General features: G+C 45.0%; 1 protein-coding gene across 1 annotated transcript in view; it reads left to right on the plus strand.

The window, feature by feature from the left end:
• The first annotated feature begins 1447 nt into the window (after positions 1-1447).
• The window catches only part of phactr3b (phosphatase and actin regulator 3b), a 73063-nt gene continuing 46837 nt past the window's right edge, over positions 1448-27673 (plus strand). Inside the window, exons 1-5 of the mRNA XM_063215771.1 lie at positions 1448-1525; positions 14443-14604; positions 17655-17729; positions 20699-20842; positions 25685-26005. Of these exons, the coding sequence (XP_063071841.1) occupies positions 1519-1525; positions 14443-14604; positions 17655-17729; positions 20699-20842; positions 25685-26005 (709 nt within the window). The 5' untranslated portion in view covers positions 1448-1518. The remainder of the gene's footprint in view (positions 1526-14442; positions 14605-17654; positions 17730-20698; positions 20843-25684; positions 26006-27673) is intronic.

The following is a 27673-nucleotide window of genomic DNA, read 5'->3' on the forward strand; positions in this document are numbered from 1 at the left end:
CAGAAAGAACTCAGTGCACGCATGTCTTTCTGGGGCTGTAATATGAAGAGTTTGAAGCTTAATAACAAATTCCCTCATAATGTTGGAACTAGGGGTGTAAATCACAGCCTCCATGACGATACGATTCAATATCGATATCTTATTATTCGATGCAATACCATTATTCTTGATACTTAAATATGCCCCACGATACGATACAATATTCGATTAGACTTTTTTCCAATTACTTTTCCACTTCTATTATGTTATGGAGCTAGGGCATTGGCAGAGGCGATTCTAGGGTCAGGTGGGGCCACAAGCGAAAATGCAAAACAATGAACATTTGAACCAAAATCACCACCACTGTAGTACAGTATGGGCTGTTATTCACTACCTAGGGGCTTGGGGGCCCCAAGCGGCTGCCTGCCTTGCCTGGTGGCAAGATGCACCTCTGGGCATTGGGCAGGGGCCAGCGATTCGATTATTTTCGATACTAAAGATTAGAATGCCCCACGATAAGATGTGATTCGATTCAATCGTCAGATTATATCGCAATATATCGATACATATCGATTATTATTTACACCCCTAGTTGGAATACAGAGATCATTTCAAAGGGTGGCAGAATATTGTAACATCAAATGCTGTTGCACAAAAGAGCGAAATAAATAGCTGCAGCATTATCAAACCCATTTTGACCCATAAAATATTTATGTGTGTGTGATTTTTAATTAGAACATAACCATAGACAGACATTGAATTTTTAAATTTTAGTGGGTCAATTAGTTTAGGATTATTCATTTTAAGCATGCTGCAAAATGAAGGCCCTATTTCATTTAGGAGGCCCACATCAGAGTGAATATTTTTAAGAAAATAATAGTCTGATTAATGCAGTTTATTTTTTATTTTTTTCTTACAACCTGATTGGCTGTTATTGTTCCAGTTACAAGTGTGCATTGCCCACCACGTAAAACACATAGGCCTAACTGTGGGCTACTTTACTGAAATGAATGGCCAGTTCTGCCAGCAACAGAGGCAGACACCCACGGCTGCTCTCGGGCTTGGAACACGTGGTCTGTTCGCTGACACGCAGTGAAGCTGAAAACATGAGCTATGACATCGTACTCTCCACAGCCGCTACTACGATTGGTGAGGGATGAGGAGGAGAAAAAACAGAGTGATAGTGGGTGCGGTAGTCAGAATGTGAATTACTTCCAGTTGTAGCTGACGTGCGTGTGGATTCTGTGCGCGCGCGGACGGAATTCACGACCCTAGTCTAGACTCTTTACTATAGATATATAAATTAGATAGTATCGCTAAGTTCCGTTATCTACGATCGGTGCCTCCCTCTGGGACACTGTTGTTTTGCGCTCCCCCGGCTGTTGCCCCCTCCCTTTTTTGCGTTGGCATTCCACGCCTTGCATCACCTCTTTTTTCCCCTGTGGTACACCGAAGCGTGCCGGCGCGATTGGAGCTCTTGAGGCGAACAAGAGGGAGGCGGAAGCTGTTGAAGAAGGCACCTTCAGAGAGTTTGAGGAAATGTCATGTGAGTGTGTTTGGAGTTGGAACTGCTTCTTTGCTGCTTCTGTGTGTCGTTAAGTGCTCGCGCGAGGCGCACAGTTGTTTCTGGGTGGCACATGCCTGTGGGAATGCCTGGTGGTGTGCATGGCAACCTTGCTGTGAAAGGCCAGTCATGTTTGTGTCGTTGTCGTGTGCCAAGGCTAGTGATTATTGTGGCTTCATGTGTTGTTTGAGGCAGTGATTTTTTTTTTAATAACTTCATTCGAACTTTACCATGCCTTCTTGACATAGAATGAATGGGATTATTGCGAGAATGAATGGTCATGCATTATAAGTAACTAGATGTTTGTTTTATAAGTAACTAGATGTTGAGTGCGTTGTGACTTTGTTTTGTTATGTTTTTTTAAACCACAAAACCCACAAATATGCACTTATTTTTACTTTCTTTCTATTTACTGATTCTGATTCTGAACTGTGTGATGGCTGATGATAAAGAAACTCGACTTGCTTGGTCCCGTTTGTGTGCAATGATTGAAACTCATTCATAACTTCCCATGCGCTGTAAATCTTTTAGAGAAAACTGCTCCCCCTTCAAATTAAAAATAGAGAGCATAGGAGAGATATATTATGCATAACTGGGCTGCTATTGGCTGTTGCAGCTTTCCTTGTCACTCTGCGTGGCAACAGACGCTCTCTCTCTCTCTCTCTCTCTCTCTCTCTCTCTCTCTCTCTCTCTCTCTCCATCCAGCAGCCCCCCACCCTCCCTCTCTCGCTCTCTTCTTCTTCTCTCTCTTCTGCTCCCGTGCTTCTCTCCTGCCTCCGAGGGGCTTTTCTGCAGCAGCATCCCTTTGAGTCGTCATGGTAACGGGAGGTTGACCCAGGCGGGGTCTGCGTGCAACTCAGTCCCGCTGCTGCTGCGGCTGCAACAGAGGCAGTATAGCAGCCAGCCAGGCAGCCAGCAACATCAGCATCAGCTAAAAGGCTTGACCTGAATACCCACTACTATACTACTGACTGACTCTTGACTGCTTAGCTGGACAACACACGAGACTTAAAGACAGCTGACCTGCTTCCCCGTGTATTCAAGAGGAAACGTGTCTCTCACTGCTTCTTTTGTCAGTGATCATTGCTTTTATTCCCCCTCTAGTAGAAAGAAAGCTCCGGGAGGCATGTGCACATTGTTGTGTGCGTGTGTGTGTGTGTGTATGTGTGTGTGTGTGTGTGTGTGTGTGTGTGTGTGTGTGTGCCTGTGCACGTGTGTGGTTCACCATCTTTGCAATTTCATATTTCCCCCCACATCACGGATGACTGCCGATCCACACACACAGGCACGTAGAGCCAGAGAAGGCAACCTAATAGCCATTTCATACCCATTAGTATTGATAGGTATCTAATGAATTGGCTGGTTGGGCCGAATGGTGGAGGAGGGTGTGGAGGTGGGCTCGCGGGCGTATCGGATTGTTAATGCACGGTAATGTGGTGTCATTACGGTCCGCTGTGTCAGAAACCTTGGATGAGCCTTTGTGTGTGTGTGTGTGTGTCTGTGTGTGTGTCTGTGTCTGTGTCTGTGCGTGCACTTGTGCGTGTGTGTGCACACACGCGTCTCTGTGTTTTAACGAGATTGTTCACCCTTGCTAAGCTCATGTGTGAACACCGCCGAGTAGTGTTTAATGGAGTGGGTGGGGTCGCAGTACTTAAAGTGATCCACCCCTGCTGCCCTGCCCTGTCCACACAGGCTTTACAGACAGGCTAAAATAGTGTTTCTCAACGGGGGCGCTACAGCCCCTCAAGGGCGGTTGGGGGGCTTTTGGGGTGCATTGAAAAAGATACAACTGAGAGGGGGTGGTACTTAATTGCCATTGAGGTGCATTAGTATATTTTATTTTTTAATACTAAGGGGGGCCTTTGCGGGCTTATGATGAGGTCAAGGGGGCGTTGGGAGGCTTAGGATGAGGTTCAGGGGGCGTTTGTTCAAAAAAGATTGAGAACCACTGGGCTAAAACAAGACCACAAGAACAGGTCTACCGCCATTTTACTAGCGGTACAGTCTGTGGAGCCCCATCAGGCCTGTGAAAGTGCTGCTGGTGGCCAATTGCATTGTGGAGCATCATTACCACATTTTGCCCTGAATGGAAAGACTGAATGTTTTATGAGCGTTAGACTAAGTTATATATTTTTTTTCCAAGGGAGAGAAAGTGGAACATTCCAGAAGAATGCATGCACAGCTAATGCATTTGTTGTGCTTTAAAAATCTCTCTCTCACTCTCTTTCTCTCTTTCTCGCTTTCTCTCTTTCTCTCTCCTACTCACACACACACACACACACACACACACACACACACACACACACACACACACACACACACACACACACACTCTCTCTCTCTCTCTCTCTCTCTCTCTTTCTCTCTTTCTCGCTTTCTCTCTTTCTCTCTTTCTCTCTCCTACTCACACACACACACACACACACACACACACACACACACACACACACACACACACACACACACACACACACACACACACACACACACACACACATAATTTTGGTTACAAAGCGTTTTTGACATTTGCACTGTTCCTCTGACAGTGTGTTGTGTAACGGTATGTCCTACAGTACGGGCAAATCGTATGGAATGGATGATGGGTGTTTTTGTATCCCGTACTTTTTTGGAGGTGGGGGTGGAGTGGAGGATTCTCTTCCTTCTGCCTTCGCTACCTGCCTGCCCCCCCAACCCCACGAGATACACAGGAGATGAACAATGAGCAAGTGTTCATTTCATAGTATTTTGTGAGTAGATTCTGCGACCAGATACACATCTGATGTGGAATATTGTTCTGTCCAATGTTCCATGGTAATAGGTACAAAAAACCCCTCAGACTCAGCATTCTTACAGTGACAGCTGTTTAAGTGCTTGAGAATGGCTAGCATGTATGCATGATGTACTTAGCCTTTGACTGCAAGAGGCCAATAATGGCGTCATGAGATTGTGTAAAAATAGCATGCCAGTTTGAACCATTTTTGTGTGTGTACTACATGTAACAGATTTTGCCATTTAACACAATGTGACAGGTACAGTAAACGTTAGGGATGGGTTTGGTCTGAATTTTTTGCATGATTTTGTTGTTAAATAATAATGGAAAAAACATTCATTTACTCACAGATTAGGCTTGGGTTGGGTTAGGTCTGGGGACAATTTTAGCAGTCGTTCATGTAGACACATAATATGCATCTATGCACATATTATTACTAACATTTAGTCCATAAGTGACATAAAATGAGGGCAGTCATGGGTGAGCGGTTAGGGCGTCAGACTTGCATCCCAGAGGTTGCCGGTTCGACTCCCGACCCGCCAGGTTGGTGGGGGGAGTAATCAACCAGTGCTCTCCCCCATCCTCCTCCATGACTGAGGTACCCTGAGCATGGTACCGTCCCACCGCACTGCTCCCCATGGGGCGCCACTGAGGGCTGCCCCCTTGCACGGGTGAGGCATAAATGCAATTTCGTTGTGTGCAGTGTGCAGTGTTCACTTGTGTGCTGTGGAGTGCTGTGTCACAATGACAATGGGAGTTGGAGTTTCCCAATGGGCTTTTCTTTCACATAAGAAGTTGCACAGCCATTTATTGACCGGGAAAAAAAACGTATGCATCACATAACACGCAAAATCCGTCAAGCATAAAATGGCACACCGTTTCATGGGAACAGGGTATGAATTGACCATGGCGAGTGGTGTGCAATTGAGGATAAGAGTGGGGATGGTGATGATGCCGGTGCTTCAAGAGTGCTTACTCCTACCACCACTGCACTCACTCAACTCATGCATGCGTGCAGATGTTTGTGATGGCTAAACCCTCCCTACCCAGGCCGTCACGACACAACACCATACTCACCCTCCTCATCTTCATCTCCATCTCCATCTGGTAGTTCAAGCACAGGATATAACGCATATGAAAATGAACATCAGATGGGTGCTTGAGAGAGAGAGAGACAGACAGACAGACAGACAGAGAGTGTGAACGAGTGTGAGAGAGGAGAGGCAAAGAGAGAGGACCGATAGTTAGTTAGGAGCAGGTGGTGTTGTGTTTGTGAGGCGGTATAGGTGTGACATAATGTGGAGGCGAGGGGCCGCGGATGAAAGTGGCGGGCGGTGCGGTAGCAACAGCGGTGGCGGCGGTGGTGATGGTGATTGTGATGGAGGCAATGGCTTCAGGCCCAGCCCACGGCTCATCTGCAAGGTGTTGCCGCACCACACCGCAACCGCACCACTCGGCTCGCCTCACCGTCTCACTGCAGCAGACTACTGCGTGGGAGACAGACGCTATTTATGGCCGTCATTCTCTACAGGAGGCTGCTGTAGTTCTCTCAGTTTCTCTCTCTCTCTCTCTCTCTCTCTCTCTCTCTCTCTCTCTCTCTCTCACTTCATCTCTCGGTCCATCTCGCTGTCTGTCCTCTAGTTTCTCTGTGTCTGTCTCTCTCTTCCCTCCTTCCTATTCTCTCTGGTTGTCCCTCTTGTGCTATATGTTTTTTTCTCTCTCTCTCTCTCTCTCTCTCTCTCTCTCTCTCTCTCTCTACCTCTCTCTTCCTCTCTCGTCTCATTCCCTTCACTTTCCAACTTTTATTTCTCCTTCCGAGTCTTTACATAACTTAAGCTCTCTAGAAATCTTTTCCCTTTTGTTTTCGCTATAGGTCCTCCTCAGTGTCTCTGTCTATATCTCTCACTCTGCCTCTTTCCTCTGTCTCTGCTTCCTGGTAATTGCTGTAACTCCTGTTTTTAAGATAACTGCCCTCTGTTATCTGTTCCCAGCATTTATCTTTCTGTCTGCTGGCCGGGTTTTCTGTCCCTATCTCACTCTCACCTATCTCCATCATCTTTCTTGCTCGCGCTCTTGCTCTTCCTCTCTCCCTTCTGTCCTTCTGTCTTTCTGTCTTTCTTTCTCCCCTCTTGGTCTGCTGTCTCTGTTGTCTCTGTCACCGCCTCGCCCCCCGCCCCCCACTCACAAACACTTGATGTGAAGTGACTGAGCAGGGAAGTTACTGTAGGGCCACTGCCACAACGCATCACCACAGACCAGTGCAGCGGATTGCATAAGGTCTCTTCGGCTCCCCTCCGTTGCTACTAGTGGACAGGGCTGTAGTCAAGACCAAGATTGTAGAGTCCCAAGTCCAGACCAGAAATAATTGAGACCAAGTCAAGACCGAGTCCAAAGAGGTTCGAGTCCAAGTCAAGGCTGAGTCACTCACATGTCAATCTGTGTAAGTCGATGAAAAGGATGAATGGCAGTAACGTGAACGTTTGAAGGAGACACAAGAAGCTGTGTATGTGAAGATAATCTAGAATGTGATTGGCTATCAAGCTCCACTGAGAATCTGTGATGGCCTATGTGTTCTAAGCAAAATTAAGAGTCCAAAAGCCATATTTAGCAAGACCAGTGGCCAAGACAAGTCTGAGTCCAACTACTAGCGAGTCCAAGACAAGTCCACGAACATAACAAAACGGCCTTGACTCAAGTCAAGTCTAACCCTTGAGTCCAGACTTGAATACTAAAGCTCTGCTACTACTAGGCTGTTACCGCTGATGCTTCCAGTGACACTGCATGAACTTTTGTGACCAAGTCAGTCCCTTGAATTAAAAATCACTCTCTGATAGGGCTGGCGGTTCTGGAAAAAATGTGCATCACGGTTTTCTTGACGAAAATTAATATCACGGTTCTCTGTATGATTTTTTTTCATAAGTGGCAATTTTGTCCCACATCTCAATGTTTCTGAAGAAAAGGCTGAAATTAAATTTAAAAATGAGATAAAATCCTGAATTTTAATTAATCTCCATTTCTGTTTTAATCACTTTTTGGAATAAAACCTTTAAAAAAACCCTTCTCTCATCAAAAAGTGAACCTTGTGTAGGTGAAAACCGTTATCACGTTTTTTTAACGGTATACCGCCCAGCCCTACTCTCTGATTAGTGACAATTGTGCATTTCCAATGGCTCCGTGGTCCAGATTTGGGGCAAAGTTGCACTTGTTCCAAAACTGGCCCTGCTGGTAGTTAAGGTTTTGGCCATGTGGCTGTGACACAGATGTCAACAAATCCGTTTTGGCTGTAACAATGGCAATGCAAACGACGGCGTTCCTGAATCTTCCCACTCTGGAACCCATTCTCCAAAACTATCGTTTATGGCTAGCTACCAATAACGTCGGCTACGTATGGCTGTGACAGCCAAAACGATAAGCAAAATGGTCAGTTACAGTGAAAATCGTTGCGGTGTAGCCTGTCTCTGGGTCAGCAGAAAGATCTGATTGATAGCAGCCTCAGCCAGTAGCATACAGAGGCATTTGATAGATGTGGGTTAAGCACACCCTCCGAGAAACTATGTATGTCAACTATGCTGCAATAGCCAGGCTACTGTTTAGCAAGAAACGGAGAGAAATGAGGCTCCAGTTTGCATGTAGATTAAATTGGAAAGTCTGTCAGAAACCCTGACAGATGGTCGTCTTCTCCCATCGTGGTTTCATCAGCCGTCAATCACCTCCTGTCACTCACTGTCTCGTTCACAGATCCTCTGCACCCAAATCTAGCACAACACAGCTAGCTCCCCCTCCCCACACTACTGGCATCATGGCAGCAGCTCACTTTGAACATTTTTGCCCTTTTTTCTACCTCTGGCCTATGCATGAGGGTTATTAAGTGCACATCTGTGCATCCGCGAGCTGGTTTTTTGGGGGGATGGGGTTGGGGGTTGCAGATGGGTCTCTCCCAGGGCAGAGCTGTGCACTGGCTGACAGTGGTTAGATGCAGCAGTTTATAAATCTGCTGTTACCAGAATGCCAATAACCAAGTCGTAATGTTATACTACTTAATAATCGGATGACGTCGTAGTAATTTAATTGTATGGTAGGGTTTTTTTCAGGGCTTTTTTGCCTTTATTTTGACAGGAGAGTAGAGAAGAGACAGGAAATGAGTGGGGAGAGAGACACAGGGAAGGACTGATCAATGACCCAGGATCATGACGGCAGAATCAAACCCGGGTCGGCGGCGTAGTAACCCAGTGCCCTACAGTTAGGCCACAGCAGGGCCAGTAGTATGGTAGTTAAGCGTTTTCAATGACTATTACATTGTGTTCCACAAGCGGAATGGCAGTATGAGGATACAAAGGCTGAAATCAGAAGAATGAGTGAGGAGAGAATCTGAAGAAGTCCACATACGGTCAGAAGAAGGTTCTGTCATGGATTAGATTGAGGAAATAATGCAAACAATTTGTATGTGTGCGGAGGAATGAGTTTGAGGCATGGCATGCAGATTGAAAGGCAGGTCCCAGAAAAAGAGATGGATTGGCACATGAGGGGGGGTCTTTAGCGGGCTGCGGATTAAGAGTTAATCCATGGGAAGCCCTCCAGTGTAAATTACAACCCACCCCACACACACACACACACACACTACCACTATACTACTACCACTACACACACTAACACACACACACACACACACACACACACACACACACACACACACACACACACACACACACACACACACACACACACACACACATATATGTGTACACAGTGTACCCCCCCCCCCAACACACACACACACACACACACACACACACACACACACACACACACACACACACACACACACACACACACACACACACACACACACACACACACTGTCTACACACACACACAATCTAGTCCGTCCATCCCCCAACTGGGAGAGGATGCTTTTGCTTTCTGTGTCAGATGTTAGGATCCAGGCTACAGCCGCTGCCACTGCAGCACTGGGGGGAGCGGCGTCTCTGGTGCTGGACTGGACTGGACTGGATTGTCCAGTGAGTCTGTGTGGACTGGATTGTCCAGTGAGTCTGTGTGGACTGGATTGTCCAGTGAGTCTGTGTGGACTGGATTGTCCAGTGAGTCTGTGTGGACTGGATTGTCCAGTGAGTCTGTGTGGACTGGATTGTCCAGTGAGTCTGTGTGGACTGGATTGTCCAGTGAGTCTGTGTGGACTGGATTGTCCAGTGAGTCAATGCTGTAGCCTTGTTTGATTTCCTGCCCCCCAAGTAGCTGCTGATTGTCCTGGGTGTGTGTGTGCAGTGTGATTAACAGATTCTCCCATCACTACCGCTGCTCATTTTCTCATCAAGTTACTGATTGTCATTGATGTGTGTGTGTGTGTGTGTGTGTGTGTGTGTGTGTGTGTGTGTGTGTGTGTGTGTGTGTGTGTGTGTGTGTGTGTGTGTGTGTGTGTGTGTGTGTGTGTGTGTGTGTGTGTGTGTGTGTGAGTGTGTGCGGGTGTGTGTGTGTGTGTGTGTGGGTGTGTGCGGGTGTGTGTGTGTGTGTGTGTGTGTGTGTGGGTGTGTGTGTGTGTGTGTGTGTGTGTGTGTGTGAATTAGCTGGTTGTAATTGACGAGCGTGTGCATGCGTGTGTGTACACATACTTGTGCGCGTGTGTGTGTGTGAGTGAGAGAGACAGAGAGAGAGCGACTGTGTTTGTGAGACAGCGAGAGACAGAGAGAGAGAGGTAGGGAGGTAGGGATTGATACAATTACAGAGAGACTGTGTAGGTGACTGTGTGTGTGTGTGTGTGTGTGTGTGTGTGTGTGTGTGTGTGTGTGTGTGTGTGTGTGTGTGTGTGTGTGTGTGTGCGCGACGTGCACACACAGATTGAAACAGTTGTGTGCACTGCAGTCATGCCTCTATGTGCTTTACTTGTCCTTGTTCTTGAATGTGGCAATGGCAGGTCTGCCGGAGTGGAGACCCATGATGTGAGCAGCAGCACAGCACAGGCCAGGCCAGCACAATGCCACCCTTTGTCCCTGCCTCTGCCATCATCATCATCATCACCATCAGACGTAGCACAGAACATGAGCAGCAAGCAGAGACAGCAGAGGCAGTGACAGGGCTGGACTGGCCATCTGGCATAGCGGGCATTTCCCGATGAGCCCGGCACCCTCTGGGGCCCCTATTTTCAGAAGTGTAATATATATATATCTTTTTTTACATTTCTGAAAATAGGGGCCCACGAGGCTGCGGGGCCCACCGGAGAGTCAGTTCTGCGCCACTAATTATGAGGGGCCCCTTTAAGCCAATAGTGCCCGGGCTCTATTTCTCCCCCAGTCCCGCCCAGAGACAGTGACAAAGGCAGAGGCAGAGGCAGAGGCAGAGGCAGAGGTTACCCAATGAACAGGGCCCTCTGTTGTGAAGCAGGAAGTCACACTGCTGTTACAACTCTCATGCCACTTGAGTGAGAGAGAGGCATACACACTGGTTGTATGCTCCAAAAACACATGTATTACTTGATTTCAAGGCAACATTTTGATCCTGATGTTGGATCTTCCATGGGACCGCAGGAAGAGGCTCCAACATGAGGATTCTAACGAAGGTCCGACACGAGGTCCCAATAGTTAATAAAATATATTTAAAGCATAACCAGTGTGCACTCTACTCTCGCTCACTAGTTGCTACTTTTGTCTGCCACCTGGACCCCTTTTCTCAAAGGCATTGTTGCTAACCAGTTAGCAACTTAGTAGGTTGTCAATGGGAAATTGCATTGCAACCCAGTAAATTAGCAACAACGCTGTCGAAACGCACTCCTGGATTATCTCCATTGTGGTGTGTGCAGTACACCCCCTAATTTCCAAGCTTTCATGCTGCTCCCATGCTAGCTAGCCCAGCCTTAGGGGGAAACAGAGGGAAGCGTGTCTGACTGACTGACTGACCAGCGGCTTGCATGACAAGGCCGTTTGCATGCCAGCAGAGTTAACAGGGTTAGTACAGGACCTTGGCACCTCCTGGACTCCTCCTCCTCCTCCTCCTCCTCATCATCATCCTCTTCCTCCTCCTTCTCGTTTATTCACACTCTGTGTGCAGTGTTGAGGTTGGACAAAAGACAAGCACGAGAGCTTATTTAGTCATAGGAGAAATCAATGGAGAGTGGTACACGGAATGAAGAGAAAAGCACAGAAGTTGGGAGGGCTACAGGATTCTTGAAGGTCTTGCTCTTTGGGTGAAGAAAACAAAAGTTAGAAGAGTGGACAGTCCAAGGCAGGCGCCCCATCTCTTTTGCAATAAATGTGCTTCATTATCGGCATTAAGGCACAATGGTAATGAGCAAGTTTTAATGTAAAGACTGTGTGTGATGTCGTCGTTTAGTATTATGGTAGTTAAAGGGGTATGCCACTATTTTGGGGCTTAATACAGTTAAACATGCTACAATGCCACACGGATCCATTGACTTTCACTAGCTTAGCGACATATTCCCTCTTTTAACTTGTCTTAAAGCAAGACAACGCTTAACATGAAAAATAAGACACTTTACCACCTTTATAAACCCCAGCCAACGATTTTAACTGTAGTAAGCCCCAAAATAGTGGCATACTCCTTTAAGCTTTTTCAAGTTATAGCAAGGCACAGTGCATTATCAGGCTGCATCAAGTTAGTTCATGTTGATTTGAATGGAAAGCTTCTTAGCTGAATAGATTAGTAGTGCTCGTCCTGTGTTCTAAACTCTGAAGGTTCTGAGTATAAAGTTGTGGTGCTAAAATATTGACTAACAGGGGCTTGAAGTGCACGCTGAGGGAGAGAGATGGGAAAACAAAAGGCAAGAAAAAAAAGACAACCTTTCAGATGGCAGTTATTTTTCCAGCTCTTTCTTTTAATTAAACACAAGTGTTTCGCCCGAGGGGGAACGACCCAGATGTGCAGTCTATTTTGAGTGAATCTCTACCGCTGCTACTGCTGTTCGTTTTCACATATTCCTCCCATTAAAAACACACCATTAAATCAGCAGAGTTGGAATAATGCCGCTTTACATTTGCACACAAAGAATATGGGCATCGCGTTGTTACAGTGGATCCAGAAATACACAGTACAGTACACACTTTAGGCTGTCATGCCGTAATGAGGAAATTGGGCACCCAGATGTGCATTCCATTTTGAGTGAGTCTACTGCTGCTGCTGGTGGTGTATGACTGATCATTTAAAACATTTTCATTCCATTATTATCCCCCCTTACATCAGAGTTGCAATAGTGCAGTTACTGTACATTTGCGTGTGAGAAATATGGGTATCATCGCAGTGGATCCACACAGACACACACACTACACAATTCAAGATGTTTTGCCGTTATGAGGAAAATTGGGCAGGTTGACAGAGAGCCGCGTGACTGACTTACTGACTGACTGAGTGTGATGTCATGATTGAGTTAGCGAGGAATGGAAATAGTGGCGGTGGTAATGTGTGTGGAGTGTACCGGGCATGCAGCTTATTTTAAAAATAGCTGATTAGGTGGTGGAAAGGCTACCGTTGGGTAACTGAGTCAGTTGACTAAAATAGTTTCTGAGTCTGGTGTGAGTCAGTCGGACAGTTAGCCATTCGGTCAGCAAGCAAGAGATGGTAGCAGGTAGGGCTGTAACGATACACTCAACTTACGATTCAGTTCGTATCACGATTTTTGAGTTACTGTTCGATACACGCCACGATTTCTGAAATGTATCTCATTTGAAGCTGGGAAGCACTAGCTCATCAAATTATATGGATGTTTTCTGGACTGAAGGATGACAACTTTGAAAGGGCGTATCACGATACTGCCTTCTTACATCACGATACAGTATGGTGACACTGAGTATCGCGATTTCTCGGTTCGATCCAATATCGTTACAGCCCTAGTAGCAGGGCTAAGCAGAGTTGGGAAATTTGTAAAAAAGCAAACAAGCAAACAACAAATTCATACTGTTAATCAGTGACTACAAACTGGGTATAACTGGGTATCATTAATGTATTATTGGCAGACGTGGCCAAAGTAAAAGTATAAGTAAATTCCTGGTGTAAGTACAACACTAGCACATGATATTACATAGCAGTTCCACCAGTTATTCCATTGTACCTACTGAGGTGGGTAGACATTGTTGTTACTGAAAAAAGCCCTAAAATATAACAGGAAAACCCCAAATTTGATCCAACTAGCAGAGAATCAGGGACATCACTCTATAGTAACTATAGACCGGTTAGTCAGTGAAGTTACTAGTGTTAGAGGGAAACAATAGCAGGTCTTATTTTTTTAACTTTTACTTTGGCCACCTCTTATTGTTGGTAGATGCGATGCGTATTATCTTATTTTATTATATGGTTGTGACGTCATCTGTCAAATGCTCCATTCATTTCAACGGGGCTCCCCAACGTTCGGACGTCTGTTATTTTTCGATAACGGACGGGTTGGTCTATAACAGACCGCTGTCAATGGCAACAAGACTTTTCACTGCTAAAGCGACTTTTCAACAAGACTCTAATCAGCTGCTGTGATAGACAGCACCCGTTGTCCTGGCTACCGCTGTCAATTGCAACAAGACGTTCACTGCTAAAGCCTGGCTTGTAAAGTCAGTGGATAAAGCGAATGTTTCATATCACTCCCCAGGGGGTCCGGTCTTTTGTCACTCTAATCAGCTGCTGTGATAGACAACACCTGTTGTCCTGGCTAGCCTACCTAGCTGTTGCCTAGCGGTGTTCCACAACGGCACTGTTTTGTTTTGCGCGGCAACAATCTTAACATTAAATAGGTCTAAAGAAATGTCCCCGCATGTGTTAATCATTTAAGTATATCCATATAATAAGCGGGTTAACTTTCGGCGAGTCGGTCGCTTTGTGGAATAGCAGCACTTCAGAGAGAACAAGACCCCTCCGCTCCGCGTCGGGGTCTAAAGATTCTCTCTGTCGTGCTGCTATTCCACGGTAGCGACCTTCTCGCCGAACGTTAACCCTTACTTAATTGCCTCCCTTTTTTAAAACCTTCTGTGGCTCACGTGACGTATTTGTTGCGAATCACTTTGGTGTAGCCCAGCCATATGTAAATGTGCTGTGGGAAATAAACCTGACTTATTAGTTATAAACATGTATTAGTGGTGGACTGTTTCTGAGTGTCTGTGTGGTTGTCGTCCTGCTGTAGATGTGATGGACCAGCAGAGGGGGCTGCAGCCTGGTTGCCTGGTGACGGGGGTGCGCACCCCTCCCATCCGCCGCAACAGCAAGCTGGCCAGCCTGGGCCGCATCTTCAAGCCCTGGAAGTGGAGGAAAAAGAAGACAGAGAAGCTGAAGCAGACCTCCACAGGTACACACACACACACACACACACACACACACACACACACACACACACACACACACACACACACACACACACACACACACACGCGCACACACACACACACACACACACACACACACACACACACACACACACACACACACACACACACACACACACACACACACACACACACACACAGCATGGCATGTGGGTCAAGGATGTTTTGTAGGGCTCAGACATCAGGCTGTACAACTGCAGCCAATGCCCATAAATTAACTGGTAACTTGTAACTTGTAATTCATGTATTGCAATGTACTGTAATTCATCCACTGCAATTCATGTACTGCAATGCTTCTTATTAGATCATCCACTATAAAATAGAAAATTTGGTAACACTTTCTTTTAGTGTTACATCTATTAGCACTAATACTGTACATACAGTGTGCATACATAAGTAACTTGTAAGGCATGTACAGTACTCACCAAAATCAAACTGTTAGGCATGTCTTGTTCATGCAAAATAAGGGATTTATTACCAATTTAAACTTAGTAAGGACCTAGTAGGCCTTTGCTTTTGCTCAGTACATGCCTTACAAGTTACTCATGCAGGCATTAACATTGTATGTATAGGTGCTAATAGATGTAACGCCAAAGTAAAGTGTTACCGAAAATGTACGTATATCCGTACAGTAGTGGCATTAGATGTGGTTGTGCCAGCCTGATGTGTGCTACTACTAAAACGTCATTGACCGGTGTACAGTAGGCTAGGCAAGGCAATTTCATTTGTATAGCGCATTTCATACATAAATGCAATTCAATGTGCTGTACAGTAAAGTAAGATAAAAATGATGTAAAATAAAATAACTTGAAATAAAATAAAAATAAAAGCATAAGGCATGACAGGTGAAAATGAAATAAAAAGATAAAAGCAACAAACAAATACATAAAAACATCAAAAACATTTTGATCTCTAAGAGAAGGCATCAGAGAAAAGCTTTGTCTTAAGTCTGGTCTTGAAACTATCAACAGTAGGGGCGTTTTTCTCTTACTCTGGAAGCTGATTCCAAAGCTTTGACGCATAGTAGCTAAAGGCTGCCTCCCCACACTTTGTTTTGACAGGAGGTAAAACCAGCAAGTTTTCCTTCATAGACCTTAGATGCTTAGTTGGTGTGTACAGCTGAAACATATCCACTATGTAGGTGGGCCCCAACCCATTTAATGATTTGAACACAAGTAGTAAATTCGATTCTAAGGATAGACCGATATATATATCGGTATCGCTATCGGTATCGGGACGATATTTGCATTTTTTAAGTGTATCGGTATCGGCCGATACACGAGTGGTTTTGGCCGATATGCAATATTTATTATTTTATGTCATTCGTTTTTTTTTAAAAGCACCAAGACACTTAATTTTTTCATTACTTCATTGTTAGACATTACTTGATTGTTAGAGTGGGTGTTTAAATGTTACAAGTTCTACCTCAATTTGATAATGTTAAAGGAATGTTTACTTTTAACTTGAGACCGGGAATATTTGTCATTTTGTAACCTTTTTTTTTAACCCATATCGGCCCCAAATATCGGGTATCGGAAATCGGGTATCGGCCAAGGGTGATGAAAAAAAAATCTGTATCGCATCGTCCATTACAAAACCTGTATCGGTCGACCCCTAGTCGATTCTATAGCTTACAGGGACCTTAAAACCGGTGTAATGTGATCAAATCTTCTTGTTCTTGTAAGAACCCTTGCAGCTGCATTTTGGATACGTTGAAGCTGTTTGATAGTCTTCTTTGGAAGGCCTGTGAAAAGGCTGTTGCAGTAGTAAATTTTACTTGAAATGAATGCATGCACTAATTTTTCTAGATCTCGTTTTGACCTAAGATCCTTAAGTTTAGAAATGTTTTTAAGATGATAAAAAGCAGACTTAGTAATGGCTTTCACGTGACTGTTAAAGTTGAGTTCACTATCGATAATGACATTTTTTACAGTGTCCTTTGCTTTTAAAGCCTTTAGTTTCAAGGATAGTGGCAATCTTGTCCCTTTCCTTTTTTCCCCCAAATACAATTACCTCTGGTTTGTCTGTGTTCAGTTGGAGAACATTTTCAGACATCCAGTCGTTAATTTGGTCAATGCAATCATAGAGAGATTGAAGGGGGGCATAGTCATTAGGTGACATGGCTAGATAAAGTTGGGTGTCATCAGCATAGCTATGGTAATTTATTGAATTAGGCTTGTAGACACACATGCATTTATAATTGCAGATGCACATGAAGTTATTACTGTACACTGCATGTAGACATACATATGAAATTGTTCTATAATTACCTGAATTGGTTTGTGGAGTTTATCTCATCTGTTGTGAAGCTGCACCCTTGTTTTGGAGATCGGAGGTCACAGAAGCAACCAAGGGGGTCATAGTCATTAGGCAACATTGATAAGTAAAGTTGCATGTCATCTGCATACCTATGGATAGAGCTATTTGCCTTACTTTACCCATGTATGTTGTTTTGGCAACCATGTGTAAAACTTGTAAAATACACTCTCTTTCTCTTATTGGTGTTCTGATGTATTACACCTTGTCTACAAACAAGCACAGTTCAGTACTAGACCATCATCAGCTCGCACCTTGAAAGTCAACTTGTCCCACATTCGTTTTTTCTCCCTCTCTGAGCACCCACACAGTGTGTTCTCACCTCACATTAGTGTTTGCTCGGAGATAATGAAGCAAACACAAGCGTCCCTTAATCATCCTTTATTTAACGAGCACTCATTACACATCAAGTTGTCGCAGGCAGGCAGGCAGGCAGCGAGCGAGCAAGCAAGTCAAGGTCTCTGTGACAGCCAAAATCTGTCCGCCAGTAATTGTTACTTTGGGAGGATGATTAAGTATCCCTGTTTTACTGGGCCGGGTGTTGTCGAGGCGGCGCAGTGCTGGGCTGTGCTGTGTTGTGCTCTTGATGAGGTCCCTAGCGGCTCCATGTAATCGTACGCAGGCTGGATTAGTGGCTCACTAATTGCCGGAGACTAATGTGTCCCTTTACCAACGCACTCTCTTGCCACGTCCGCAGGTCTGGAGAAGAAGACGGCGGCGCGGCAACACCGGGATGAGATGGGCAGGAAGGGCGCAGGAGACCAGGAGTCAGGTGAGAGACGAACACATACTGTATGGAACGGAGGACAACTAGCTAGCAGTGTGTGGTGTGGAACGTTAGTGAACCTCCATACCGAAGCCTCATACAGTATTGGTAGCACTGAGCACACACATACACACACACACACACACACACACACACACACACACACACACACACACACACACACACACACACACACACACACACACACACACACACACACATTTACTTCTAATACTTTATTTACTACTAATCTCCCACTTGTTATTCGCTGCTGTTATCCACTGCCTTCAACTGGTGACTGGGGACAGACAGTGACTTTTTTCCCCTTGCCTAATCATCCCTCAGTGCTCTACTGAGGTAAGGCATGCTGGGCCTTACGTCAGGCACATCTAGAGGTGGGCCATTTTCAATCACAAAAAAGTTTTCTCATAATAAAATTTTGATTCACGATTCAAGTGCCTCCCCACGTCAAAAAAAAACTATATAACTTTTTTTATAACTAAATAACTTTTGTATATTATTAAATTATCAAGTGCCTCAACAAAACTTGAATAATAGTAAAGTCTGCAGTCATTGTAAACAATTGAACAAAGCGAGTGTGCACTGTGTAATGTTCATGATGCTGTATGGGATGGAAGATACGTGCACATACAAAAAAAGAATCGATTTGATGTGCCAACTCGATTCATGATTCGAATCGATTTTTTGCCCAGGCCTACTGTAGGTGCATCATTTACATGGGCAGTTTAACCTTCCGAAAGGAGGGGTTCGATGCCTTTTTTTTTAGATAAAACACAACACAGCTTCAGAATCAAGATGTGTGGTTTCTCTGGATATTTTTTTGTTAGTTTGGGACTTAAGCATGCACTTGAAATAACCCCTGTGTTCTCTATGGACCATTGGTCCATTGGTATGGTGGTGCTTTTAGTTTCCAGTGATTGATTACTGTAGCATTACAATTCAACTCAGTACATCACATTTATCTGATGCTTTTATTCGGAGTAGCGTACTGTATAATTAATAATGTACAAGGACAGTCTGTACGTAACCCTGGCCTTACAAGGGCACTTTGGCTATGCATGAGGATGCAAGACAGAGGTGGTTGAACACTTTCTGTAAACACAAATGTAACATTTGGAGTCAATTGAATGTCATGAATGGACAACGCAATGATAATGTAATGTATGTGTAACGGAGGCTAACTAGCAGAGTTGGCGTGGAACGTTCGTAAACCTCCCTCCCTGAGCCTCATACAGTATCGATGCCGTTGGGCCGGGAGAATAGTCTTTTGGTCCAGCGGTATCGTGATGTGATTCCCATAGACGTGGTGGTGAGCTCGCGCCCCCGAGGGGGACGAGTGCGCAGTAATACGTCGGGTTACATATGTAATGATAATGAACACCTGAAAATGTTACACTGTAGACTGTTAACCCTTTTAAGCAGACCCCATATTATGAGCTTGTAAACCGTTTTTCAATCTGTTACTTTAAGACTGTCGACATAGCAATGCTGTTGTGATGCACTTGTGATGGATTTGTTCAGCAAACAGTGAGTCAGTTTGTGGATGATCCCATCACCAACAAAGGGCTACATTTGCATGTGTACAGTTTATCTTTGGTTTTAGTAAACGCACATCGTGTGAGGTGCACACGGCGGTCAATAGTTAATGACCCTGATGAAGGCGTAAGCTGAAATGTTGGCCTTATTTTAAAAAGTACTGCATGAAGTTCTGAGATGCACACACAATTTGACATTCTAGTAATGAGGTTCTACTGGCTATGGTGGCTCCTGCCCGGAGCCTGGGCTGAGATCCATTCCTCAGTCACCTGCTGATGGCGTAGTCTTACTAAAGAGCTGCTCAAGTCAGACAGTCAGAGAATTTACAGCTGACACTAATATCTCCTTCAACATTGTTTCCCTCCAATTTCGTGCGTTGAGATCACGGTTGATAATCGATCTTTGTCTCCATTGTCTAGATAGGGGGTTGCCTGCCATACTGCACAGGCAACACAGATGGCTGTTAATTATGTCAGCTGAATTACAGTGCACCGCTCTCTTCTACATCCTTTTTTTAAAGCTCCATATTGATTGGCTGTGATAGTTTACAGCAAACGTATTTGTTTTCCACTTACGGAGCCAAGTCTGTGTCCAAACACTGGATCGTTTTTTTTTTTTTTGTAATATCAAACGCTGAGGAAACATGAATTGGAACATGTAGATCAATACACTAACATAATGTGTTGTAATGGTTGATGTACATACAGTAAACACTGGCACTACTGTGTAAAGAGATCCCCCGTTGAGCATGCATATGAGCTGATGAATATGGAGCCTACTGCATAGCCTACTGCATATGTGGTGGTATGGTGGTTAGAAAATGCAGTAGGACTTGCGAGAGCTCACCAGCTGGTCTGTGTATTTAATTGAGCTGTTTACTGCTGTTGTAGTACGGCCTACTTGCCCATACAAAAAAGATATGTATGTATAAAACTTACAAAATGATTCATCTATGGACTATGCTAGTTTTTCTCAGAGGGCGCCAGGGGGCGTTGGGGATACATTTGAGAGGGGCGGTGCTTAGTTGTCATTAGTCTATTCCATTTTTTACCAAGGGGGGTGTTCGCAAGCTTATGGTGAGGTCAATGGGGCATTGGGAAGGTTAGGATGAGGTCCAGGGGTCGTTTGTTCAAAAAAGATAGAGAACCACTGGACTATGCACTTCTTACGTGGCACATACCATAAAGATGCCCACTCCTCATTTTCCATTTACTACCAGAATGTGTATGTGATGATAATTCCAGAATCCAGAGAGACCCTTTGATGTGACGTGATGACTAGACATGCAGCCTAAGATAACATGATCTGATTTCCATTTGATAAATATGCATGTGCATGCATAGTGAGGGATATGGTGTGCATAACAAAGTGGGTTTATTGGGCCGCTGTGCTTATAATGTACTGATGTCCGTGTGCAGAGTCTGCTTGCGGGGGCAATGGGGACGGCTCGACCACCCCCACCCAGGAGTTCTCAGACGCGGAGGACAGGGACGATGACCCCATGGCACCGCTGGCCAGCACCGGAGACGACCTGGGATCAGACGAGGACAACACTTCTACAGGTTAGACCAGTGTTTCCATTTTGGGTAGGGTGCGCACATCCAAAGTCACTTGTTGCAGATGCGAGACAGAAATGTCAGACAGTTGAAGAAGGTAGGTCTGCACACTGTGGAATAAGCCCTTAAAAAATAAAGTTTATTGAATTAAAACAGCAACCTTTCGATCACCCTGGATGCCTGTCGAAGATCCAGGGTGATCGAAACGTGGCTGTTTTAATTTAATAAACTATATTTTTTAGGCCAGTGTTTCCCCCACCATTTTTGGCTTGCGTATCTCTTAAGCCTTCTTGTCATACCATGAGAACTCCCTCACTCACACTCTGTATATCTTCCTCTATCCCAATTTGCTTTTTATCACATGTACTCCCTTCAGTGTTCTTGCATACACGACATACCCCAGGTTTGGACTGACTCTGTTAGACCAACAGAAACATGAGTGCATTGGATCTCTTTGTTTTGTTCAGTTAATGCAGCCTCCAAACTATGTTTTTACAAGGGATTTTACTAATGAACTGTTCTACCTGCCTGGATAACTGAACAGATTACAATCAGTTCGTTTACATTTGTGTCCTTGTTTGTTTAGCTTCTTTGTACAAGTAGCTGTGATCATTTTTTTTATAATTAAGAGATTTCACCAGTTGACTTGACTGAAGCATACAGTGTATCTAGTTGCAGAGACCTTTTTTTTAACCAAACATCCCAGTCATCTTGGTTTGGCAGGAACTCACATGAGGAGTTACGGTAGACATCTCACACATCACTTACAAATATATGGTTTTAAATAGCTATAACATTTAAAACATGAATTAAGAGAATGGCTGGTTAAAAGGTACTGTATTGTAGCTGCAGAGGCCATGTTGAGGCCTTGCATGGGTGAGGCATAAATGCAATTTCGTTGTGTGCAGTGTGCAGTGTCCACTTGTGCGCTGTGGAGTGCTGTGTCACAGTTACAGCGGGAGTTGGAGTTTCCCAGTGGGGCTTTCACTTTCACTTCACTTTCACATGTTGCAGAGGCCATGCTAAGATAAAGATGAATGTCCGCACACTGCCGTGTTGCTTTTTTATTATACTTGAAAAAATGAAAAAGCAACACGGGAGCAGTGTGCGGACATTCATCTTTATTTTCACAGTATTCTGACCTTTTGTCATGCACCTGCGTCTTGGATGTGCACACCACTAACCTACTGAGAGGCCATGTTAGCTGTCACAGAAAACGTCGTCTGCCTAGAACACACATGAGCTGTACATGTTGGCACCCTGCACCTCAAGGGTGATGCACTGTAAAGTAATTATTTAATGAAACTTAAATTAAAGTGTTTATGAAACGAAAACAAACGGTCATTCCCATTAAAGCCTTGTTTTTTCTGATAGCATCGATGAGACTTTGAACCCAATCATCCTGGAGGAACTTGTGAAAATGGCAACTCAAAGTGTGAATTCTGTGAAATTTGGTGTGACTAATGAGCTGGGCTGTGACATCAAAGAGGAGAGTCCCTGGTTTGCTAGTATGGCGATCTGAGAAAACAACACACATTTGATGGACCCACATCTTATAAAGGAACCAAAATTCTGATACAAACATCAGCGTGTCGAAAAACCACACATCCAACCTCATGAGAAAAAAAAAACAGCAGCACAAATCTATTTCAGAGGCACTGATACATCTGCAGAAAGTGACATGTCTGACAGGCGAAGTGACGATTGTTGACCTAGCCTGACAGTTTGTTTTCTTTATGGTTACGGTTGCTAAGGGCGCTTTGCCATGACCCAAAGATGACATGGCGTGTGTATTTGTTGACAAATGGGGGGCATTTTGATTCAATTGCGTGATATAGTGTGATTGAAATGCATGTACATGCAAAAATATTATCAACTAGAGAAAAAACGGAGGTAATAGGCTGTTGGAGCAGCCCCGAAATCCTAAAAAAGAAGAAGAGAGAAAAAAAGTAGGTCTACGCTATATGCATCTCCGTTTATTCGCTAAGCAGTAGCCCAGTTTGTGAGTTGGCTGTCCTCGACCGAGAGCACCACGGAGGCTGAAGCGTGGATATCCCAAAACCAACGTATTGACCAGTTGAATGGCAATCAACAAAAAGGGCATATCCCGAGAGCATTTGCATCGGTTTGGCATGTAATGTGCATTACCCTTTCCTGAAAACAACATACAAAGCAGATGGACAAGGTAAAACGTAGCCTAAAGCAAAGCAGTGCACGAGCAGTTACAGGGGCAGTTTCAGTCTACACCAGACGTGGGCAAACTCAGGCCCGGGGGCCACATGCGGCCCACTGAGCCATTTCATGTGGCCCCCAGAGCCTTTACAAGAAAGACAACTTTTAAATCCAAATTCAAACGGTTACTCAACATTCTTAATCTACAACAAAATCATTGCGAATTTAAGATTGATATAAGTACATTTAATTACAGTACAATGTGCAGAAATATCATTGCTGCAAATTATGTCAACGTACATCATGTTTTATTATTGACACGGGCAAGTTCTCTGTGGCATCCGGCCCTTTGGTCAATATTCTAAAGCCAATGCGGCCCTCCGGCCAAAACAATTGCCCACCCCTGGTCTACACGCCGGTGATGTCAATTGTTGGAACTGCTTGAGACAATAGCATTCTCTTCAGTCCAACCATGCCCGCGATCTCCACATTTGTCACATTTGTGGTGAAGCACGAGGGGTGGAAATGTGCCGAGCACAACAGTGACCATGAGCTTGCTTCAAAACCACGCCGGTGTGGCAGCTTTTGTGATATGCACCGGAATTCTCATCCACATGTACATCTGCTTGTACGAGGCTATGGCAAGCGATGTGGGACAAATGTATGGCAGGAAGCGAATGTCAACATAAACAGAGATTACACAATCTTCGATATGGTCAGCAAATGTTTTGGGGCTGTCATTTATGTTATGCCTACACTTTGGAATTAGATCAGAGTCTTGTTGTTACACAGGCATATTTGATTTAGCCCAACTGTACCCTATACTTAACTTTACTCAGTCTATCCTACAAGCAGATAGCCTACAGGGCGGATGAGAACCCGGTGTATATCACAAAAGCTGCCACACCGGTGCCTGCGTACGAATTGGATCCACAGAGCCCTTGTTTTAGCCTTCTCCACAGTTGGCCACAGTTCCATCATTCTTCACAGAAGGGAACTTGTGCAAAGATATTCCTTCTGTCAAGTAGCCATTTTTGCAGCTGGCACCGTTCGGCCCTCCAGCAACACACTGCTTGGCACTGTGCTTTGGTTTGGTACTAGCCGCCATTGATCTGAACAAGGTGGGGATGAGGTGAACTCCCCCCTTTTATGTCACGCATATCATTTGCATAAAATTTGCATGTCACCAAAAAAAACGAACATAACACTTTTTGGGAACGTTTTAACATGACTTTTAGGACAAAATATCACCCAGACAATATACCATTTTATTCACAAGGCTTAGAACTGTCAGAATCTGACCTGGAAATGGTCCAATTACTTTATTTTGTTTTCGTTTCATAAACCCTTTAAGGGAAGGGTTAGTACAAAAATGTGGCCCTGGATCATAGTGGCAGAGCCCATGTGATAACCCATCATCATAGTTTAGCTTTATATGCCAAGGATATACATGAGGAGTTAGGACCGCTGACATCTTTGGCTCTGCAGCCAACAGCGCCATCTGAAAGCCCCCACCCCCACCCCACCCAATAAATACATTATAATGTAATATGGACTCAATTCTGCCACCCCTTCTGCCTGGGCCCAGGACAAGTGACCCCTTTGTCTCCCTCTGTTGGTTTACTTGTGAGCAGTTAGGCTGCAGTACAGTACATGTTGGCACCTTGCCACCCCTCAAGGGCGACGTATAGTACATGACATGTACAAATGTGTGCGCTGGTTGTTTCGGGGCACATGATGTTAGCGATTGGGACGTGACAACACAGGATTGCGATGGGTGGTTGAGCCAGCCGTTTGACAGAATAGCATTAGAGCGTTGTCTGGGATATGCACTTGGCAATATCCTGAAACAGCACTTTTGATCACATTTGATTTACTGCTGGTGTAAGCAGTTATATTTTCGGCAGCGCTCGCTAAACGAATCTGACAGCATTGGCAGAGTTTGCTTGGATCAAACTTGTGGCTTTTTCTTAAATTGGATTAGCCCAAAAGAAAAAAAAACGCTGATGTCGCTCAGTGTTTTCCAAAAGTCCTGTATACTTGTAGTAAGACAATGTTTGTTTTTACCATTCATCATTCACAAGAATGTGTGGCAGAGGAGCTAAATTGACTTACTGAAATGAACATAAGCACAAGGCCTTTGGGTATGGTGTTGCATGAATCTGGAGACCCATCCATCAGCCCACTCATGTTATATTAATTTGGTTACCGCCGTGATGAGAAAATGAGGTTACCTTCTTTTGCCACAAGGGGGAGACAGAGCTTGCATAATGATTGACTGGTCTATGTTGAGTGTGTGAGAATTCATGTTTGTTTTGGGAATTCATGTCTGCTTTTGGTGTGTGTGCGTGTGCGTGTGTGTGTGTGTGGGCCTATCTTCTCCTTTCTGGGCACCAGGGAGGTCGACAGGAGGGGACAAAGGGGGCAGTTGTCCCAGGCCCAGGGACGGGGGGGGGGCTATAATTGGGTTCTCATTACATTGTATGTATCGGGTGGGAGGCCCTTTCAAATGACTTTGTCCTGGGCCCAGCCAAAGCTGCCAGCGGCCCTGCTGGGCACATATGTAGTAATGCACTTGGGTGTGTGTGTCTGTGTGTCTGTGTGTGGGTGTGTCTCTGTGTGTGTCTGTGTGCTGTAGTATGTAAATATGTGTTTTTTCCCCTCCTGTCTAATCAGTGCGGGACACCACAGAGGATGTTGAGACCATGGGGGACCATAGTCAGACCGAGAAGGAAGACGGAGAGGAAGACGAGGATGAGGAGGAAGAGGAGGAGGAGGAGGCTCCGTTCGTGGACGCGCCCACCAAGCCGCCCCAGTGTATGGGCCCCACCACGCCCACCCCCAGCACCGCGGACAGGAAGGAGGAGCTGAGGATAGAGACTAAGAGTGAGAGACCCAGAGAGCCGCCGCCCCCACCCAAGAGGGACCCCAACGTCACCCTGACACACACCGCCTGCCTACCCGTCAAACTGCTCACCCGCCTGGGAAGCCTGGACGGTGCGTGGGTGCATGTACCACTTGCCTTTAAATATTATATATATAAATATATAATATATATATATTTAATAATTTATTATTAAATATGTATTATGTATTATAATATAAACTATTTATACAGTATATAGTATATATACAGTATATATGGGGTGTAGATGGGGTATGGTTGGGAAGTGATCCAGGCCGTATTTGAACCTGGGTCCCCATGAGCCATACCTACTCATGGTACGCCACATTACCATGATGCACCACAGCATCCATTGGTCACGAGTCTTAAGAAACATATGAACCCTTTCATGCAGATGGGATCGCCGACGATCCCATTCATTATTTGCTGACAAAGCTTAACTGCATCGCAATAAAATTGCCATGACATTAGTAACAGATTAAGACACAGTTATGACCATTTTGGCAATCAGTAAGGTTATAGCAGAGGCTGTGCATGAAAAGCTTTTTAATTTCAATGGAACCATTCAAATAACTCATCACAGATTGCTACCGATAAATGTTTGAATGTTTTGTTCCTGAAGAGGTTGTCATGAGCATATAGCACGTGGCATGGGCCCTTCTATCCTCGTGCGTATCAGGAGTGCTGCTGCGTGTGTTCATCGCCAGCATGTACAATCTGCTTGTTTTCATCTTTTCTCATGGGCTGTGTTCATCTCTGCTGAGAGCGTCCACACAGCTCGCTGGGCTGGCATGAGGCGCGTGGTTCAGCTGGCTTGCAGCTGCAGGGCATGATATGACGCATGCAAGCAGGGAGCCTATGTTACAATGTGCCATGCTCATGCATACAGCAAACTTTGTGCAGACATATAAAGATAACACATCCACATACACACACACACACACACACGCGCGCGCGTGCACGCGTGGTTCAGCTGGCTTGCAGCTGCAGGGCATGATATGACGCATGCACGGAGGGAGCCTATGTTACTATCAGGGCTTGACATTAACTTGTTCACCCACCGGCCTCTGTGGCTAGTGGTTTTCCCGAGTCACTAGCCATTCAGGTATTCCACTAGCCCCCGATTTTATATCGGTTTTTATCATGATAGTGTACGTCTAACCTCAGAAGGTGAGGTGCTACAGATACAGAAGGGGCGAACAATAGAATATATGCTATGTTGCGTATGTCACACCAAGGAATAAGCTGGCAGCCAAATTGGCTAGTGACAATGAAAGCATTACTAGCCACTGCCAAGTTTTACCAGCATTTGGCCAGTTGTCTGGTGCCAGTGTCAAGCCCTGGTTACTATGTGCCATGCTCATGCATACAGCAAACTTTTTTGCAGGCATATAAAGATAACACATCCACACACACACACACACACACGGGCGCGCGCGCGCACGCTGGTTCAGCTGGCTTGCAGCTGCAGGGCATGATATGACGCATGCATGGAGGGAGCCTATGTTACTATGTGCCATGCTCATGCATACAGCAAACTTTGCATATAAACATAAACACACACACACACACACACACACACACACACACACACACACACACACACACACACACACACACACACACACACACACACACACACACACACACACACACACACACACACACACACACACACCTGAAATCAGCACTTGTGGCATAAAAGGCAAATTCAAAGCTGAGGCACAGCTGAAACAAAATCCTCCTGACATGCAAAGTGA

The sequence above is a fragment of the Engraulis encrasicolus genome, chromosome 14 (genome assembly GCF_034702125.1).
Source record: "Engraulis encrasicolus isolate BLACKSEA-1 chromosome 14, IST_EnEncr_1.0, whole genome shotgun sequence".
NCBI lineage: Eukaryota > Metazoa > Chordata > Actinopteri > Clupeiformes > Engraulidae > Engraulis > Engraulis encrasicolus.